This window comes from Anarhichas minor, unplaced genomic scaffold (assembly GCF_050575085.1).
Source record: "Anarhichas minor isolate MPS153535 unplaced genomic scaffold, ASM5057508v1 ptg000040l, whole genome shotgun sequence".
NCBI classification, from domain to species: domain Eukaryota; kingdom Metazoa; phylum Chordata; class Actinopteri; order Perciformes; family Anarhichadidae; genus Anarhichas; species Anarhichas minor.
The window spans coordinates 2,915,905-2,935,595 of NW_027466486.1; the positions used below are offsets into that span (position 1 = coordinate 2,915,905).

Here is a 19,691-nt window from a genome sequence, read left to right on the forward strand (position 1 = left end):
TGAAGGACCTTGACCTTGTTAGGTGGAAAAGATTCTGTGCAACCAAAAGCTTTTTGAAACGGAGCTGGATAATTGGATTAGTCTGAAGTAGAAGCCAGAATGTGTCTCTCTTTTAGCCCCAAACACAAAGTGCTTGTCAGAAAAAAACAGTGTTAATGTGGAGCCAAGAGTCAAATCTATTTTAAAACAAACCAAGTTAAGAACAGAATTGCTACAGGCAGGAGGGGAATAGTAATAAAGGTGTCTTTCCTCATCAAAAGTGTGTCTACAATCCCAGTAATTTGCATTTAGCGCAGACACGTGTGGAGGAGGTTAATTGTCTTTTTTTTCCTGCGAAATCTTCGGTTAATCAAACAGATGCATCTCATCATCTGAAGAGTTTTGTTCCAAATTCAGAGATCGTTAAAATAACAGAAACTTGTGAAGCTGTTTGTGAAGATAATTGTGTTTTGTTTTAAAAGGCAAAAAAAAAAGCAGCCTTGAAGTTTAACTTTCAGTTCATTATTTGATCCTTTTAAGTTTACCTGTATTAAACCTCGCTGAGGAGTTCATGTTTCTCAGATTAAATCATCTATTTCTTTTGTTCTCTGCTTGCGCAGCTCACGGCATCAGCAGGGGTGGAAAAAAGAATTGATTTATTTTTGTTATATAGAAATATGAGTCATACTTGTTTTTTAAATTAAATTCCTCAGAAGTGCACTTTGTAACAAGGCTGTTCTGACTCAAACATCTTTAACCCGTTTGATTCGGTTAAAACAAACTGTTTGCCTGGTGAGTACGGGAGCATATTTATGGGAGCATATATGTGAATATTCTTTTTTAAGATATATTTTTCCTTTGGACATTTTGCCTTTGTTAGATTGTCAGGGGTCGACATGTAGCTACTCTTACAGAGAGGGTTTGTTATTCTATACTTCGCTGTGTCCAGTCCAATGTGAGCATTTACTGCTTTTTTGTTTTACAGTTTACAGTGTACAGTTCATCTGTAACAACATTAGCCTGCCTCCTCATGCTTGCTTGTTGTAACTGTGGGTACATTTTCTGCTCCAGTGCTTGATGGCCTCAGGCAGCAGTTTGGCACATTAAAGGAGAGAAAGTCAATGATGCCTGAAGGTGTGAAACCATTAAGAGCTGCGTAAAGAAGGAATCATGTCTTAAAATCAATCAAAAACTCACTGACAGGGATGGCTTTCTTCTGCTGAAAGTCTCTGTGTTTGTTGGGTCATCCGGTTTAAAAAATAAAATAGAGATTGTTTTCTGACATGATGGCATGGATTTGGAGCTCACTCCGACTTGTGTACCTCGGCTGCCAGTAGGGAACTGCTGGCCTAAATTCAATATGCTTATGTTTTGTCAGCATGTGGTTCGTGAGCCCAAACAAATCAGCACCATGGCTCTCTGTTGGCTCTTTTTAGTTTGGCTGATCTTTCTTGTTTTGAAGGTCGAGGATTTAATCTAATTCCAGGGTTAACTTCATTCAAATCAGAATCACGTGGGCGATGAAACAAACAATGATTTCATGTTTTTATACCGTTTTTTTAACATTTCCTGGTTTTGAATATAGGGATGAAACGGAAAAAAACTCATGTCAGGGTTATGCGTCCGTCCACAGGAAGTAACAGGTGCACAAAGAGGTTCTTTAGTGTAGATTATGGCTCGATAGTTAGGCTAGTCTGGCTCAGTTATGTGTAGAGCTGAAATTATTAGACAATTGATTGATTGATTGATTGATTGACATCAACATAAATCTAAATCTATTTATCAAGCAAGAATGACTTCTAAGGCTTCTAAAGTGTGATTATATTTGTCTTTTCTCGTTTTCATTTAATTGTGAATTTAATAGTTCGGGGTTATGTTCACACAGAATGGGCTCTTAGTACTTGTGATGGTTATTGTTCACTATTCTTTTACATTTTAACTACTAGACAATTAATTGATAAGTCAAAAAAAGAATAAGAGTAATGATTGTTAGTTGCCACAGAATTATTCCGCGTGGAAGCGTCCCTCAATCATAGATATGCTCTGAATTTGGAATTTAGCACCTTTAATTGATTTAATTAAAGATTAATCATTTTATTTTCCTCCTCATTTTGTTTTTTAAATGTAGTTCTAATGCATTTATTTGCATTATGTAAATCAGTTTGAGTTGCCTCTGTCTGTAAAAGATGCTGTACTAATAAACATGACTTTCATTTTTCGTTATTGAAGATACAATAACTTGGACGGCTTAAAAAACATACCACATACAGCACATTTAAGGCCGCAGTCTCTTTTCCATTTAGCCAATTTGCCTCCCCCCCGTCCCCCCCGTCCCCCCCGTCCCTCCACACTCACCCTCTCTCCTGCCGTTTCTCAGGCAGCGCACTTTGGGGATCTGAGAGAGCAGCTGGCAGTCCTCAGCTGGAGGAGGAGAGCAGAGGAGATGGGATGTTATGGTGGAACAGCAGAACACACACTGAGAAACACATACCTCCTCATCGCAGATACACACCCTCAGTAAAAGCCACTCACCCCTCAGTAAAACATGACCTCAACACATTCAAACACAACATCCATCAGTGGTCCATCACAGTCCTGAAAATAATCAGGAACACGTAAACTCAAAAAGCAGTTCAGAGTGACTGAGTGCTCAAACAAAACAGCTTAATTTCACTGGATAAACAAATTCAAAATCCCTTTTCTATAAACAAATCCAGCGAGCAGCTGATTCCCATCGTCCACTCCCTTTTTCTACATGAGCAACCTCTGGCGCAAACCTTTTGTTGATGCACACGGATGGACATCATTACAAACAACACACAAATACAGGTACACAAACACAAACACACACACGCATCCTTGAGAGGATTAGCATTAGCAGCAGAGAGTGTGTGTGACCTTGCTGAGGGATTGTGGGTAGATCCCCCCCCCCCCCGATACAGCCGTATGCTCAAGCATGATGAATTGATTTAATTGGCTGTGTGTACAAACGTGTTTGTACGTGTTTTCATTTAAGCTGTTCACATCGGACGTGTGTTTTGAGAGCAGGCGTGTATAAGTTCTTTAGTGATGCTCATAAGGAGGGGACAGCTGGTCTGTGTGTGTGTGTGTGTGTGTGTGTGTGGAGTGAGGATTTAAGGACTCAGGGAAGATGAGCACAAAGTCATAGATCACACCCACTGAGCAGATGTTGTATACTTGTTGCCAGATTGTGTGTGTGTGCGTGTGTGTGTGTGTGTGTGTGTGTGTGTGAGCTTGCATACATTATACAGTTACATGCATGCAACTGCATACTGTGTGCTACAGTTATCCATGTTTTGAATATGACCTATTTTAACGCAGGGAAAATGACTAAATTAAGTGAAATTTAAAATGTCGGACTCTTTTTGGTCAATGGGAGCTCCTGTCCCAAAATGCAGTGCACAATAGAAATAAAAGAGCTTCTCTCAACCAAAAAAAAACAAACTGATGACTGCTGTGATTTGTGCCTCACTATGTGCCTCACTCCTTTCAGTACAACACCGTAAAGACCATTCATTTCTTGTACACCAACAGCCAAAATAGAGCACGTTACTGTTACACGAGCACGGGGTGTATGTTCTTGTCTCGTTGCATGAGTCACATGCTGTCGTCCGGACTCAGTAAAGATCACTGTACTAAACTGAGGACTGTGCCCTTATCATTAAGGCAAGCCTTAATTAATGGGATTACACGCGCTCGCTGCCTGCTGACCAACATCCTCCAACACCTCCTTCGGCCGTCTGCCTGCCGGGTCGCATTCTGACCAATGAGCTCACACTCTCACTGCCTCAGCTGACTCTCTAACTCCCTGACTTAAATAGATCTATTTGTGCTATTATCTCTGGCTAGTTATTTGTCTGAATATACAAGAATATTCTTCAAAAGAGGACAACAGAAAACAAATACATTACAATGTATAATCTTAGAATCTAGTAACATTTGTTTATAGTTGAAATTAATTTATATTTAAATAAAAAAGCCTACTCCAGCATGTTTTATTTCTCTAATGATTTCAGCTATTTTGCCAACATCTGGGTGGCACAACTGTGTGTGCAGTCTCAAAGAAAATAATATTTAGCTGTTAACATCATGTAGTGATTTGAGGTTTTTGAGAACATGCTCGACCTCCTGCCTTCAAACCCCAACTTAAACAGCAGTTTTATTTCACTTTTCTTAGCAGGGATTACTGAGACATTAAATAAAACGCAGCATTAGAAAGTTGCGCCACAGGGAGACCGCAGAGAAGAGCTGGAGGGAGCAGAGCAGTCGACTAATGGGAGCTCATTTTGTTCAGTCAGAGTGAGGCTGAAGCCACAAACCGGAAAGAAATTATGTTTGAAACGGCTCCACATGATAACGAATGCTGAAAATATAAAACCCATGACTGGGAGGAGGTTAAGAGTCTTGTTCAAGGACAGGAAACAGACAGCCATGTTGGCTCTAACGTCATGATGCTGCCGGTTCAACGTGGGTTCAGGTAAACCGGCTGCAGCAGAGTGGAAATAAACAAGGCATTAGTGAGCTAATAGAGCTCCCGCTGCTACTGACGCTGAGACACTACTGTTAAGATGTCTGGCCAGCTCTGACACCTCAGAGTCAATGTGTGTGTGTGTGTGTGTGTGTGTCAGTGCTTGAGTGCACAGTGAATGTAGGTCACCGTGCAGTTCCCACAGACAGAAGATGCATGTGGTGGTCATTACAGAAAGCGCTGTGGACAGTGTGAAGCATGAGCTCATCTCATTCTTCTGCCTAATGCTGACAACGGGGAATAATTACTAGACATGTGGTTATCCTCTAAATCCACCGTCCTGGTCAGCTACATAAAAACATAACCAGCACTTTATGCTGCTATTAACTGATTTGTTTTCCCAATATCAAGGTCAATTAGACCACTAATTCACTTTTTACATATGGTGGGAAAGCTCCAGCTCATTCCTGCTATTGCTTTGTTGCTGATGTATTTTATCCCCTCAGCAGCATCACTGATCAGTTACATAATAAGTGACAAAATCCTGAAGAAGCTCTCACCTCCCGATTTCTGATTTTCTGTGATATCAGACGTCAGTGTGACTCATCTTCAAAGCCACTCCTGTCTCTTGACATTATGCTCGCCCTACATTTTCATATTATTTTGGACTACTCGTTCGTTGAAACATTTATGTGCAGCACACACACTCTTATTTTAATCCTGAGGAAATATCTGTCTCTTTAGCTGCTAAATGCTCCGCTATGTTCACCATCTATCTTTGTCTGTCTGACTTTACCTGCTGAGCAGGTAGCATACAGCGCGATTTGCAGAGTATTTCACTGGAAAAAGCTGCCTGCTGCGGCTGAAAGTGACGTTAACGAGAGCAGCGAGAGTGAACAACAACAATGAAGTTGTCATAAAACCCAAATAATGAACGGAAAGACACTAAAACATTGAGTAAAGCGAGGGCTGCTGAGTCAGTGGATAAATCTCTGTGGGTTCATCACCGTTCACAAAGGCCCACAAGTAATCATCTGATCCACTGTTAAATTATGTAAAAAGTAAGAATCATATGTAATTTGTGTAAATGTAAAATTTGTACTCCTGAAATTCACAGAAACAATATAACAGTGGACAAAACCTCAGTTTGCTCAAAGGCAGCTACACCAGTTTGACCAAAAAAGAAAAGAAAAGAAACTTACAGTCAGAGCTGAAGTCATCTATCAAGATTATTTCTTGGATCAGCGATGGAGGACTTCGCATCAGGACGCTGGGAGGGAGAAAAAGAGAGATGGAGGTCAGAAAGACACGACTCAATGCCGTAGTTCTTTGGCTTTTTCTTGTGTTTGACCTCGTTACCTTTTGATGGTGCGAAGGAGAGTAGAGCGAGCCTCATTGTGGAACGTGATGATGATGCTTGTGGAGGGAAGGTCTGTGTCATAATTCAGAGAGGCGCACCTACAGAGAGAAGAACGTATCACACATCGATCACACAGCAAGAGAAGGCTTACCTCTCTCGAAAGAAATCACATGTACGTCTTTAAACACAGCTGTGATTAGCAGCGGTGCCCCGTGGAGCCCGCCTCGGCCTCGTTGCTGTAGTGATATGGAAATGTTTCGTTGCCAAGCAACAATTGCACAGACGTCTGATTCCCTACTTTATTCTGCTACCTGGGAGCTTTAAGCATGGGCCAGGAGCACAGATTGTATAAGTGGACGTCGCTTTATGATATTTTTGAAGCTTCGAGTTCGTCTTGGTTTTGTTTTGCAGCCAGAAAGTGACACGAGAGGTTGGAGACTAAATACAACCGAGGCTAAATAAGGTATTTTGGGCGGCCATGAAGGTTACAATGAACTTTCATGAACTGAAAACAAACTGTGAAAAGGTTAAATCTGTAAGCTGAAAACGTGGTCATTGTTGGCGTTTAAAGTCTGTGTCTTCATCCAAATCCCTCAGAAACCCTAATCTCTTTTAGATCACCAAAGACACGTGTATCATAACATCTTTTCTCAACATGTGAGGAAGTAATTTCATCACCAGTTGTCGAAAACCGGGCAGAGAAGCAGTTCTTAAACATAAGCCTCTTTGTATCTGTATCTTGAAATCAAAGCACGTGTTTATGTTATTTTGTCCACCCGCTGTGTCTGATGGATACAGCCTGGAGTGAAGCCAGCAGTCTGGACGCTCAGGTCTGGCTAATGCTGTGTTCCCATTACTGTCTTCCAATAGCACCAGGAGCTGGCTAACGGGATTCTATTAGATGGAACAGGCGGAAACAAAAGCATATGATTGTTTTTTTTCCAAACAACTCAAAACCCATGTGCAGCTCAAGCCAGATTAGTCCTCAATCTCCTCGTGCGGATCAAAGCAGACAGACGTCGTTAACCCTGCTCACCTGTAGTGTCGGGTGTCCCTGATGGCTCGCTCGCTGCCCAGCCGGTCACTCTCCTGCAGGTTGAACGCGTGTTCTCTGTAGGGGTCGTCCCCCGGCTTCAGCTGCTTCCCCGCCAGGTAAGCCTTCTCATCGAAGCCGCCCAGCAGCTGGCCCTGCTGCTCGGGCCGCGGGGGCTGGGTCACCTGCAGAGGACACAACAAGGTGTGTTTACGTGTTCATTTCCGCCAGAACAACAAGGAGACACGTTCAAAGCAATGTCTTACTGGAAATAAATGATAGAAATTCAAGTCAAAAAAAGAATAAATGATTATAGAATGTGGGATTAAATGACATACAAATGCAAATACACTCCCTGTTGCTCATGTAAACACGCAGAAGTGCAAACAAATTGTTTGTAATTGAATTGTTTTTGGTGTCAACACTCCACTCCCTCACTTTGCAACAGATTCTTCTTCTGCCACACCTATATTGTCATGTCTGCATCCTCGTTATCATGAAGGGATATCTTTATATGATGTTCTATCTGTCATATAACTGTCAGACAGCATTTCGTTTTTTTTAAATTTCGCTGTTAGTTTCGAATAAATTTCATATTTCATCTTCGAGTCACAAATCTTTCTCAGCAAAAAAAACAAGACTAATTAAGTAGAAACACAACTATTGTTCAAACATGATAGTTAATGAAACTGTTGTGCTACTAATACATCTTCTTTGCATCCAATGATTGTTTTCATCATTGATTAATCTCTTGATCATCTATTTTCAGTAAACGTTTAGTTTATAAAAAAAGCACATCAGCTTTACCAAGAGCCCGAGGTGACGTCTTCAAATTGCTTGTTTTGTTTTACTAATAATCAAAGATCTAATGATATCAGACTGCAGAATGTGAGATGTGGTGCGAAGCCCCGTGTAAAGCTAGTAAGTGGGTCCTTGAGTTAAGATTGTTTTTTAATTTAAACTTCTACTTCTTAAACAATTCATTCGAGGGAAAATTAATCTTCCACTATTTTGATAGTTCATGCGATTTTACAACCAAAAAATGTCGAACATGCTCTGGTTCTAGTGTCTAAAATGAGCTTTCACGCTCCACAAAGATGTTCAATGAATATTGTTGCAAAACACAAGAAGCTATCAAATGTTTGGTGTTTGTTCTTGATCAATGACTCAAGCGATTAACAGATTATCAAAATTGTTGCTGATAAAATTCCTGTTGATCAACTAAATGATTAATGGTAACTGGACTAACATAGAGCTTTTCCGCCTTTTTGTTTACTCTCCTTCCCACACACATACCAAAGTGCTGGCCTGGCCTTTGGGGTTTAATGTCTTGCTCAAGGACACCTTGACATGTTGACAAGAGGAGCTGGCAATCAAAAAACCAACCCTGAGATTAATGAATAACTCACTCTGCCTCCTGAGCCTCAACAGCCAATAAATTGTTCCACCTCTATATTCAGGCAATGTCTGAAATGTCTTAAATCCATGTACAACAAGTCCTCTGCTCTGCTGTGCTGCTGCCCGCACTGCAATCCTGCTGCAACACTGCTCATCTGAGAATCAAACCATGTGTCTCTATTGCGCTCACGTTTAAGCCAAGTCTGAGGAAAAGTATCAGCCGAAATCATTAAAATGTAAATGCTACTTTCTTATTCAGGTCTCCGTGTCAGCGCTAACGAGGCAAAAAAAGGGGATGGCCACTCACCAAAACTAAATACACAGTCTATAAAATCCTCAGTAATTAATGGATTCTCCCTGCAAGTGGGAGGTAAAAACAGCCAAGGAATCAATGAAAGCAGATGAGAGTATAGCTGCCGTCAAAGAGAAGCAACGGTGAGATGGACAGATGGAATATAGAAAAGGAGAAAAGAGGAAAAGAAATGAAGGGTGACTCTTGGTTCTGTGGTGCTTTGTTAAAGGTCGGTGTAGCTGGAGGATTTATAAAAAGCTCCTGACCAAGTTCAGGTGAGAGTGACCTCATTTTCAGTCTCTCCGGGGAAGCAGCGTGAACGCTTCAAGGATTCACACACAAACATGTCCGCAGTGCAAGATCAATGCTGATACCGCTGTGTTACCTTCGCAGACTAAAGCTCTTAACTCACTGTACACTACCTCCACAACTGGTGGAAAGTAAATGAGTACAATTTTGAGATACTTCCCTTGAAGTAGTCCCATTTTCTTCTACTTTATACTTCCAATCCACAACATTTTAGAGGCAAATGTTGTACTTTTTACTTCACTACCTTTGATAACTTTATTTACTGGTTAGATTTAGATTTATAATACAAAATATTATCAGAAATAAATGATGATGTAATGTATTGTTATAGATTAAGATACGATATTATTGGGGATAATTCACAGCATATGAAATAGTTACACTTTGCCCTACATTGACAAGCTTTAACATTGAAGTGATTGACAGATGAATGCGTCAATAATTACAAATCAACAACATCACATATACGTTTCTGAAATGAGTCATTCTGCACGAGTACTTTATATTAATGCCAATTTTCCCCTCATCAATTTTAGATCACAGAATCAGTAAAAGGTTTAAATCATCCTGACTTGTACAACAAACACTTGGCGTCTATTTCTTTGGTAAAGGAGGATTAAGAGACGCCTTCATTCATGAACAAAAAGGTTAAGGTTAGGCTACTTAATCCCAGTGTTAGCAACATAACACCCAAGCTACTAGCTTCATACATTAGCACTTTAAACAAAGACATTTTTAAGATCTCCTGGTGCGTTTTCTTAAAGAGACAGGCACACAAAGCATTTCAAAATCCACTACATATAACAGGATATTCATATATCCTATTATAAACACATGATAACATACACGTATAAACAGATTCACCTTGACATTTATAACAGTTACATGACCAGCTGATCCCAGTGCTGTGTGGGAAAAGAGATCTAATTAGCGCCGCTCTGTAAATAGCAGTTGATGTTCAGCAGACTGCTGCAGAGGAAAGTCTCTCTTTTGTCAGCTCCATCAGTCCTTTATAATAGAGAAACTGGTCAGATGCATTGCTAAACATGTTGGTGGATGATGATGATCACAAGCAGCAGATGTCGACACTTTCTCACGTCCGCGGTATGCGTGAATTTAAAAGACAAATAAAGCTTATTATTCCAGTGGTTTCATGTTGTTTTTCTCATATTTAGTTTGGCCATTCCCTGACATTCTTCTTGTGTTTGATGTGCACCTGTGAAGCACCTTGCGACTTTACTTTTTGGCTCAACAACACCCTGTGCAAACCGATGGAGCAGCAGATGCTTGGTCTAACGCTAAGGTTGACTTGGGAATTAAACAAATAAAGAAGAGCTACACTTAACTTCTTAAAATAAGGCTTCTTGGGCGCCACTGTTTATTTCAAGAGCCTCTCCACTTAAAGGTGCAGTGTTTCGGGTGGCAGACACGGAAATGTAAAAAACGCCAATTTGTTTTTTGTCTGTTTCTGTGCTACTGTAGAAACATGGCTGCGAGGACCCAGATATAAACCGTATCTTATTCACTAAAGAAAACATAATTCTTTATTCCATGTCTACCAATAGAGCCCCCAAATGCTACACACTGTAGCTTTAAGTACAATTAAGAAATACAATTTTCCATCTACTCAGATATAGAGAGATGTCTAATTACGTAAATATTCTGCGTGCAAAAAAGGGCTAATTATAATGTTAAATTACCAAAAGACAACTTTCACCATCAATTTACCGCCTGCACATGTCACCAGTACAGCCTTATATTTATCACTGTATCACTGTATATTTATCACTGTATATTTATCACTGTATTAACTTCAGTTTTATCTTTTCTGACAGCAGCAAAGAGCACTAAGGCAGCAGAGTCCGGCTACTGTGAAGCCTTTAAAGAAGACGAAGTGTTTAGCAGTTATGTGATTAGTTCCTCTCATCAAGCTTCACATTATCATCAACAGTAAACACAATTAAACAAGTCATTTTTTTCCACCATAACCTACATTTCCTCACAGCCACTCACACCAGCCATTTGAGGTTTTCACTGCTATTCATAGTTATGACTCTCTTTCCAAAAGCGTGTACTTCACATCCCTCGGTAATCCGCAAGTATCATCATGACTAAATATTTAAAGCTACAAAAAAAAAAATGACACTCCAAGGATAATATGAGAAACATTACAAAAAGCACGTCGAGGCTCGGCCCACTGAATTAAATATGAAGCTCGTCTGGAAGATGAACACGTCTGCTGGCTCCTTCACGCAGAATTAAAAGAGAAATCACGCACAAGTCAAATCTACCCGATAGGCTGGAGAAGAAGCCCTGCTGTGGCTCTGAGTCCTATTAATGATTCATAGACTTATATATATCTCATGCCACAGTTACTGTAGTAATGTGTGCAAATAGACACTTTCATTCGCAAGCTTTTAAATGTGTTGTTTGGCAAACCAACAGCTAACATTAATAAGACACAAACACATTAATAACTTCAATGAAAAACAATGTGTTATATTTCCTCTTAAGTGGAAAAAAACTGCATGTTAGGTTTTCATTCTCTACTTTCATTCCACTAAACTTCAAAGCAACTACCGGACAGTATTTACAGATCTCCTCCTTGAAACACATCAATGCATTAAAGAGTCCATTCTAAGATAACAAAGTAGAAAAACAAAGATACGCTTGGATATGAGTACTTTAAGTACATTCTGCTGATCATACTTTAATGAATGCAGTACTTTTACTTTCTGGAGTATGTTTATGTTGTGTACTTTTACTTGTTAAAGGATCTGAACAATCCTTCCACCACTGTTTCTATTTTCTAAACTAGAGGACGTAAAAACTTGATGCCAAATAAACATGATTATTGCATTAAAATAATTAAAAACTCATAATAATCAGAGCTTAAATGACTGAGAGGAATGATGTGTTTGGGTACAACAAAGTTACCATGCCAATGCTCCTCCAATGAGGAGGTTTAATACATTGTTCATAAATGACTGAATCGCCTAATGGAAAATATAGCTGAGCTAATCCTTGTTCAGACACAATTGTTACGGCACATTTAACCCAATTATCTTGTGAAGTGCGTATATTGTTATGTCGTATTGATTCAAAAATTGTTGCAGAGTTAGTCAGAAAAACAGTTTGAGCAATAAAACCAGCAGTCACACCCAGATCTCAAGATCTCAAGACGTGAATGCAAACAATAGATCCCAAAGTTAATGTATAACCTTCACAGTAAGTTGTATCAGTCCTGGAAACACCAGGGCAGGATTTCTACAAGCTGACAACCTGATTAGCTGGACGAGGATCTGTGGTCCGGTGTTTACGACATGTCCACAGCTGATGTAGAGACAGCCATGACAGCAGATGTGCAGATCAGAGAGACGGCTGATTACTGTGAATGTTTCACAATATAGAGTCCGACTGACAAAAGTGTTCACGCTCACTCTGTTCCTGCAGAGAAAGAGGCTGAAAGAGCTGTGGTGGAGAAATTAGACCACTCAGCGCAGGAAATGAGGGGGAAAACGGGGAGCCAGTGCAAACAGATTTCACAGATGATGTCATTAGTGAATCAAATGCTGCTAATGAACGGGCTTTTGGGAAAAGAAGGAGGGAGAGAGAGAAGAGACAGGGAGAAAGGGGGAGCGAGGGAAGGGCAGACTGAGGAAAGTAAGGAAAGAACAAAAAGAACAAAAAGAGAGAAGGGAGGGACAAAACAAGGGACGGAGACAGAGAGAAGAAAATCAATAAAGAAGATGAGGATGGAAAGGAAAGGGAAGAAGATGGGAAGGACAGAATGATAGAGGAAAAATAAAAAAACAAAGAGAAAGAAAGAATGAAAGGGCAGAGGGAAATGAAAGAGTAAAGGAAGGGAAAAGGACAGATGGTTTCATGAAAAAAAAGAACGCAATGCGCATGGATGGAAGGAAAAAGGAAAGAACAGGGGAAAAGACAATATAAGGACAGAGGGGCAAAAGGAAGACATAAAGGAGGAAGAAGGAAATCAGAAATACAGAAGAAGAGACAAACAAAGAGGGACAGACAGAAGGAAAAGATAAGGGGGAAAAGGATGAAGGAAAGAGGAGATGAGGGAGGACAGAATGACAAAAGAAAGAAAGAAAGATAACAAAGAAGAGGACAATGGAAATAATGAATAAAGAAAGGATAGGAAGATGGAAAGATAGAAAAATAAAAAGAAACAAAGGACATAGAGAGACAGAAGAAGAAAAGACCGGACAGAAATAGAGTCCTTCATGAAGCCTTCAGTTGCTAGTCTTTGTGTACCAGCCTCCTCTTGTCCAAACTGTTGGACTCTGTGCCGAGCTGGCAGCCGGAGAGCTGCAGGTTCAGATTACCAGAACAAACTACAGCCAGGAAATCTCAGTTAGGTGACGAAGGTCAACGACCCCGCTGAGCAAATCACAAGAAAAAAAAAAAGCTCAACTTGGAAACACTCGAGTCCAAAGTGCACAGTTCAAATAACGATCTGATTAGAAGTCGTGTCTGTGTGCGGCTCACCAGCAGAGATGATACACTGATTATTCAAAGTGCTTCCACATTTGTATGCATCTTCTGATCATATTGTTGGCCTCCGTTCCGACTGCGTCTTCCAGCTTAAATACCGCAGCAGCTCCAGCGTTTGGTTTTAACCCTTGAATTATTAAATCCTGTGAACAGCGTTTTAATGACTCCACTGAAACATCCTGACACGTTGACACACGTCCTCGGCCACAGCTGAGATGTGTTATTGGTCTCGTAAACTGAGAAAGAGGCTCCAGTGTGTTGTGCTTCCACAAGAGTCTCCTATTGGATATCTAATTGATTTGCCCGTCAACTTTGTTGCAGCAGAAGGAAAACAGCGAAGAATTGATTCATGTTTTTTACTAAATTATCTTCTATTCTCATAGAATTTTAATTGGAGTTACTCTCACTTTTACATTCAATGACTCTCTCTGTCTCACAGATTTATATCCGGCTGAAAAGTTGGATTCAAAAGGTAAAATAAGGTTTATTCGACAACTGAAACAATTCAATGATTAATCGATCAAGCAACAAAGATGGCCAAACACACTGGTTCTTCTCCAATGTGAGGATGTGATGCTTTGTTTGTCATATGTCACAATAAACGTATCCATTTATTTGATTTTTGTTCCAGTCGTTGAATAAAACTACAACGCATCACCTTGAGCTGTGGGACACTATAACAGAAATTTTACACGACATCTTATTGACAAAACTATTCATCGATAATGAAAATGATCGCTTGTTGCAGCCATAGTTTACAGTAAGGATCCCACTAACTGTTGTGTTCATTATTGGTTGTTCAGTTAATGCAGACATAAGCATTTAGATCATTTTGTCAATTTTGAAAATGTGAAAAATATGGTCCAACTGTCCAACTGCACATATTCAATAAAAAAAATGATATGAAACAGCAGAAAAGCAGCAAATCCTCACATTTGAGAAGCTGAAACCACAAAGAAAACTTCAATTTCTGCTTGATAAACGACTTAAATCAATGTTGACTGTCTGTCCGAGAACAAATCGATTATCTGTCAGCACAGGGGTCTTCTTCACTTCATCTAAATGACTAAAAGCTACACGCTATGGGTCTGGTATCTCTTTCCACGTAATGCCTCAGAAAACCCTGCAGCCAGGTAGACCAGATATCCTAATCTGAGCTGGCGTGGACCCAGATACACACACGCACACACACACACACACAGACTGTGTGTCTCTGTGCTGTGTTGCAACCTGGCAGGATTACTGCCAGCCGAGCCTGACGACCAACACACCTCCAGTTACAACATTTACCAGAGGTGCTTTTCACCGCTCCGCCCTGGAGAAGGCAACAGCGGGCGGATACAGACCTGACAGAAACAGGCCTTTAATGACAGACCGGGGAGCAGAGGACGCCTCCTCTCGTGCCCTGTCCGAGCTGGAAAAAAAAAGAAGAAAAGCCCGTGTTTTTACACCTCACACGTGCCATCCAAGAAAGCTCTCAGCATATAGCGGGGTTTACGAGGCGTTTGCGCACTGACGCACTGGACTTATGGAAAGCCTCTTACGTGAGTGCTTGAGGTTCTCACGGGTTCGTGGCAACACCGACAAAAACATAAGCAGACAGCCTGTAGAATAATGGGAGAGGAACGGTGGCTGCGCAGCGGGAGGTACGAGGTGATTATGATGCGCGTTAAAGCCATACGTGTCCTGCAACATACCCCCTGCTGTGACACCCAGCTGATGTGCATCCTCACCACCACCATCATCATCATCACCCTAAGGTTTCACACACACACACACACACATGCACATCAACATGCAGCACACACTCTCCTGCAGCTCGGTGCCTCCAGCGACAGCCTCCCCCCTTTCTCTCTCTTTATCGCCCCCCCCCCCCCCCTCTCACGCGCACTCACTATCAGCGGGATGGTCCTGTCGTCCCGGTGGATCTCCAGCCGACCGGAGACCACCTTCTGCCCATGCCCCCCCCTGCCACGGGTCTGCGACGCCGACGACGACGGCGACGACGACTGTGGCTTGTTGTCCTGCCACAGGTAATAAAACGTCCCCAGGATCCACGCAACGGTCAGAATCGCGATGGCGTTGGCCCGTATCCTGCGCATGGTGAGCCCATACGGAGGGCTCTGGAAGGCGAGCCCGGCTGGTTCAGGTGCGTCTGCGGCAGAAGGTGCTGCAGCCTCCCCGCCGGTGGATGCGTTGAGTCGCAGGCAGCTGCAGACAGATCAGCGTCTATCTTCTCCGCGAACAACCGGAGCGCTGCCTCTCTGCTGGGATTTGCGCACCGACAGAGCCACGGTCCTAGCGCCGAGATATATCATCCTCATCTACACACACACACACACATACATACACACACACACATACACTAGCCATCCATCCATTGGCTACATTGTTCAATCTGCATCCAGCAGCTGAGGTCATTTCAGCCTCACATAGGTGCAGATCAGACGGGAGATGATGACAGATACATTTATCCACTTCTGCTCGTGAGTACTTATGAAGCACGTGATCCCTCTGCGCGTCACTGAAGGCTTGTGTTAGGTTTTTAGTCACCGGAACATCACCTCTTTCCCTGCAGAACACAGAGACCTTCTCTAAATCGAGTACTTCCATTTTCTGACATTTGACTACATTTAAGAGAGAAATTAGGTACTTTTTGCTCTTCACATTTATTTGATATTGAGGATTTTACACACAACACATATCAGTTTATAAAGTGCATTGTTAGATTAAAGTATATAAAGCAGTTAAACAATATGGAATTCATGCTTATTTCTTATTGCAAGTAATACTTTTGCTTTCGATACTGTAATTAGATTTTATTACCCTCTGAAAATTTACTTTTTGAATGCAGGACTTTAGACTTTAGGATCTGAGTGCTTCTTCCACCATTGAATGGAATTGAACTTGTGGTGCTCCAAGTTTTCAAAAATCACATTCAAAAACTTACTGGCAGCATCTCTCTCTACACGTGTCCCTGTTACCCTTCTCAATCCTCAGGGTTCACTGTGAACAATTTTAAAAAGGGAATATTTCCTCTGTAATGAAATTAAAACCTTGACTAATGAAACTAAAACAACCTGCGTGTCTATAGACACCACAGAATATATTGATTTCAGTGAACTGACCCTTTAACTTCTTCCATACTGCTCCCCCTGCAGCATGCATCTAAATAGAAACTTATTTATCCTCCCTGTATAAGAAGACCCATTATTCTGCCTATGCATTTTGAATTATGCATTTAAATTAAGAGCCTGCAGCTCACACCGAGCATTTTAAGCAGCTGAATTGATCATGAAGAAAAAAGAAGGATACGCAGTCTTTGAACATCAGCGTCATGAATATTCAGCTTCTCCTGAGATAACTCTGGATTTGCGCAGATGACCTCTGCAACTATGACTTATTCAGTGTTCGAATGAATCAGAGGCGTTAAAATAAAACGCCAGAATACATTAGACTGAGATCCCCGCTCCAAAATCCATAACGGCCTGTAAATGGCTGCACGGAGCGGTAACACCCCAGAGGCACAACAGAGCTGAGGAGGCTGAAATATTCTCATCTTATTCTGGTGGAAGAAACATAAAAACAGCTCAGAGCATGAGCTCATCCAGCTCCACCTAACAGCTATACACTGAGTGTGTGTGTGTGTGTGTGTGTGTGTGTGAGGCGTCCACACAGCTGGGCCCACCAACACAACATCAGGAAATAGGAGTGCCAAGTTTTCCCTGATCAGAAACATCAAGGAACCTGATCCAGAGTCAGCGGGGGGAGCAGCAACACTGAGTACAGGGAAATCAATAAATGAATGAATCCATCTGCAGCTGCACACTGTTGCGTCATTCATCTGTGATGCATTTAGGGCCATTATTTTCAATTTCAACCTCTTTATTGTTACATGCCCAACAGTACGAGAGAAGCAGTCGTTGTGGATGAACATCTTGGATCTCAGGCTCCCTCTAACAACGTTGTTCGAGGGATGTTACTAGTAAAAGTAAAAAAGAAAATGAGAATCTAAGACATGGTGCAGAAGTTTTCTTGTGATGAAACACTAACTGGTTTGTTTGTAACATTTTTCATAAAAATTGCATCATGCAATCCAACACCTGTTTCATCTTCTTTTGAAAAGCAAAGGCCTGGGAGTGAGAATGATGTGAGGGGGTCTAATGAAAGACAATATGCATCATGGGAAATGTAGGATCCAGTGATGTTGGAGCTTAGGGACTAAAAGTCACGCTATCTCAGGCTCTGCTGGTTTAATTCTGACCATTCCCCTTTTTTTTGGTTTAAACCTGCCTCCTCTGAGTCCCACAACTTTATGTAAGAGAAATACTAAGTCGCTGGAATTCCACTTCAACTTTTGTTGAACCCATTTCCAATTCATATGACCTAATCTCTCTCTTCTATAAGAACCTTGAGACGTTTCATGGATCGAGCTGATTGTCAGTGAGGTCGATCAACAAGTCTCCCCAAGCAAGAGTTGCACCTTCAGGGATTTGGTTTTCTGTTTAAATTGTGTTTGAATGTGACAATGGTATATCGGAGGTTTTGTTTGCGTGTTGTATTGTTTTGTCTTCATACCTGTAAAAAACAGAATGAAAACAGTGTTCTACTTTTAAAAAGTGCGTCGTCTGGTGAAGGAAATGAAGCATCTCAAGATGTCGCACTGCATTCTGGTCTATTGTGGCTGCGGTCCAAGTTGTTCTCTACTAGATGTTCCTTCTCTTATTGATTTCTGCTTGAGTGATTATTGAATGTTGGTTCAAACGGTTGAATCTTGAATTTAACCTTTTTCTCTTTGATTCTGACGTTTGTTTAAAAAGTAAACGGAGCTTCCAAAATAAAGAATCAAAGAAAATGTACAATGCATTACAACGTAATGTAAGTAATTCAAATCTGGCTATGGGATACTGAAGGTGACAATAAATAAATGTAAAAATATATCCTCAGTTACATGGTCACAACCTGAAAAACTCCTTTTATATCGAACTCCTTCGCTGCTAAAAACACATTGATGTGACATGTTGTTGCCTTTATTTCACCAGTTATCATCAGGAATCAGAATAATGCAACACCAAGCAACAAATTAGGCCCAGAAATGAAGGACGCGTCATCAATGACGATGTAAAAATGGTGGCTGGTTTCATATCAAACGTCATCTGTTCGAAAAGAGCCTCGTATTTTAATCCCCCACATACAAATGCACTGAAATCAACGAGTCCAGCCGGCTGCAGGCGGAGGTCTATCCACTGTCTGCTGTCTCTCTGAAGCTCATGCACTTGGAGGTTAATCTCATGATACATGTAAGCTGCTGTTCCATCCCTTCCATCCCAACAGCATCCAGCTTGTGTACACAGAGAGGGGAAGGTCACTGGGGTCTGGGCCACATCTGGCCGGAGGCTGGGAGATATTTGTCTTCATTCGTACGGACAGAGCTGAGCCTCTCGCGGCGCTGCTGTCACTGTTATCTTTGGGAAAGACAGTGACGCCCCAAAGCAGAGAGGAAAAGTCTCCGCACACTCAGAGACGAGGGGGGTGAAAGCACACAGCAGTCATGGCGAGGTGTTGGTACTGGCAGCTCTGTGGGGAATCCTGCACACTCTAGACCTGGAGCCCTTAACTGGCTTGGTCATGTCTAGATTGCTGGGTGCAGGAGAGGAAACGAGGGCTGCACGCAGCGTTTCCAACCGCTCGTGTCAACAATCCCTCTCCTGAGACTCGTGGAAAGACAAAGCTCCACATTCCCATATCGGCCGTGGAGAAGAGGAAAGTACTGGGTGGGAACCGGGACTAGAAAGTTGGCCTGTTGTTACTCAAGTTTAATCAAAAATCAGCCCACTATTCACAACCAGCTGAAAATACAGAATATCAAGATGATTGTATTTTCTTTAGCACAAACAAACTGAAAAAAGGCACCACGTTATTATAACTCACTGTTTATACTGTATTTATTCATGTAATAAATCATTTACTACTGCTTTATAGATCAAATATAAGGAAGTTTTAAATCATGAGGTCAAGAATGAGAAAAACTTTTGGGTTACCAGATTGTAAAAAAACAAAACAAACAGAAATTATATGTGTTGATAAGTCATTAATATAAGACAGTGAATATCCCACTTTCTGATAAGCCAACTGCAAATGTTAAGTTCTAACTTTCTTATTTTGTATTATAATGATAACAAAAAATTCCAAGTGTTTCAAATGTTAATAGGCTGTAATTAAATATAATTTGTAAGCAAAAATCTCACATCTCAAGGGTTTTTGAGGAGGTCAAAGGAAAAGGGTAAAAGAATATTAGAATATAAAGAATATA

The 19,691-nt window shown here is 41.2% G+C and overlaps 1 protein-coding gene across 1 annotated transcript in view; it reads right to left on the reverse strand.

The window, feature by feature from the left end:
* Window positions 1-15,480, reverse strand: part of galnt16 (UDP-N-acetyl-alpha-D-galactosamine:polypeptide N-acetylgalactosaminyltransferase 16) — a 30,965-nt gene extending 15,485 nt beyond the window's left edge. The window contains exons 1-5 of the mRNA XM_076108637.1: window positions 15,274-15,480; window positions 6,865-7,046; window positions 5,828-5,926; window positions 5,671-5,738; window positions 2,335-2,400 (exon numbers count right to left, since the gene is read on the reverse strand). Of these exons, the coding sequence (XP_075964752.1) occupies window positions 2,335-2,400; window positions 5,671-5,738; window positions 5,828-5,926; window positions 6,865-7,046; window positions 15,274-15,480 (622 nt within the window). The remainder of the gene's footprint in view (window positions 1-2,334; window positions 2,401-5,670; window positions 5,739-5,827; window positions 5,927-6,864; window positions 7,047-15,273) is intronic.
* Between the last annotated feature and the right edge of the window lie 4,211 nt (window positions 15,481-19,691).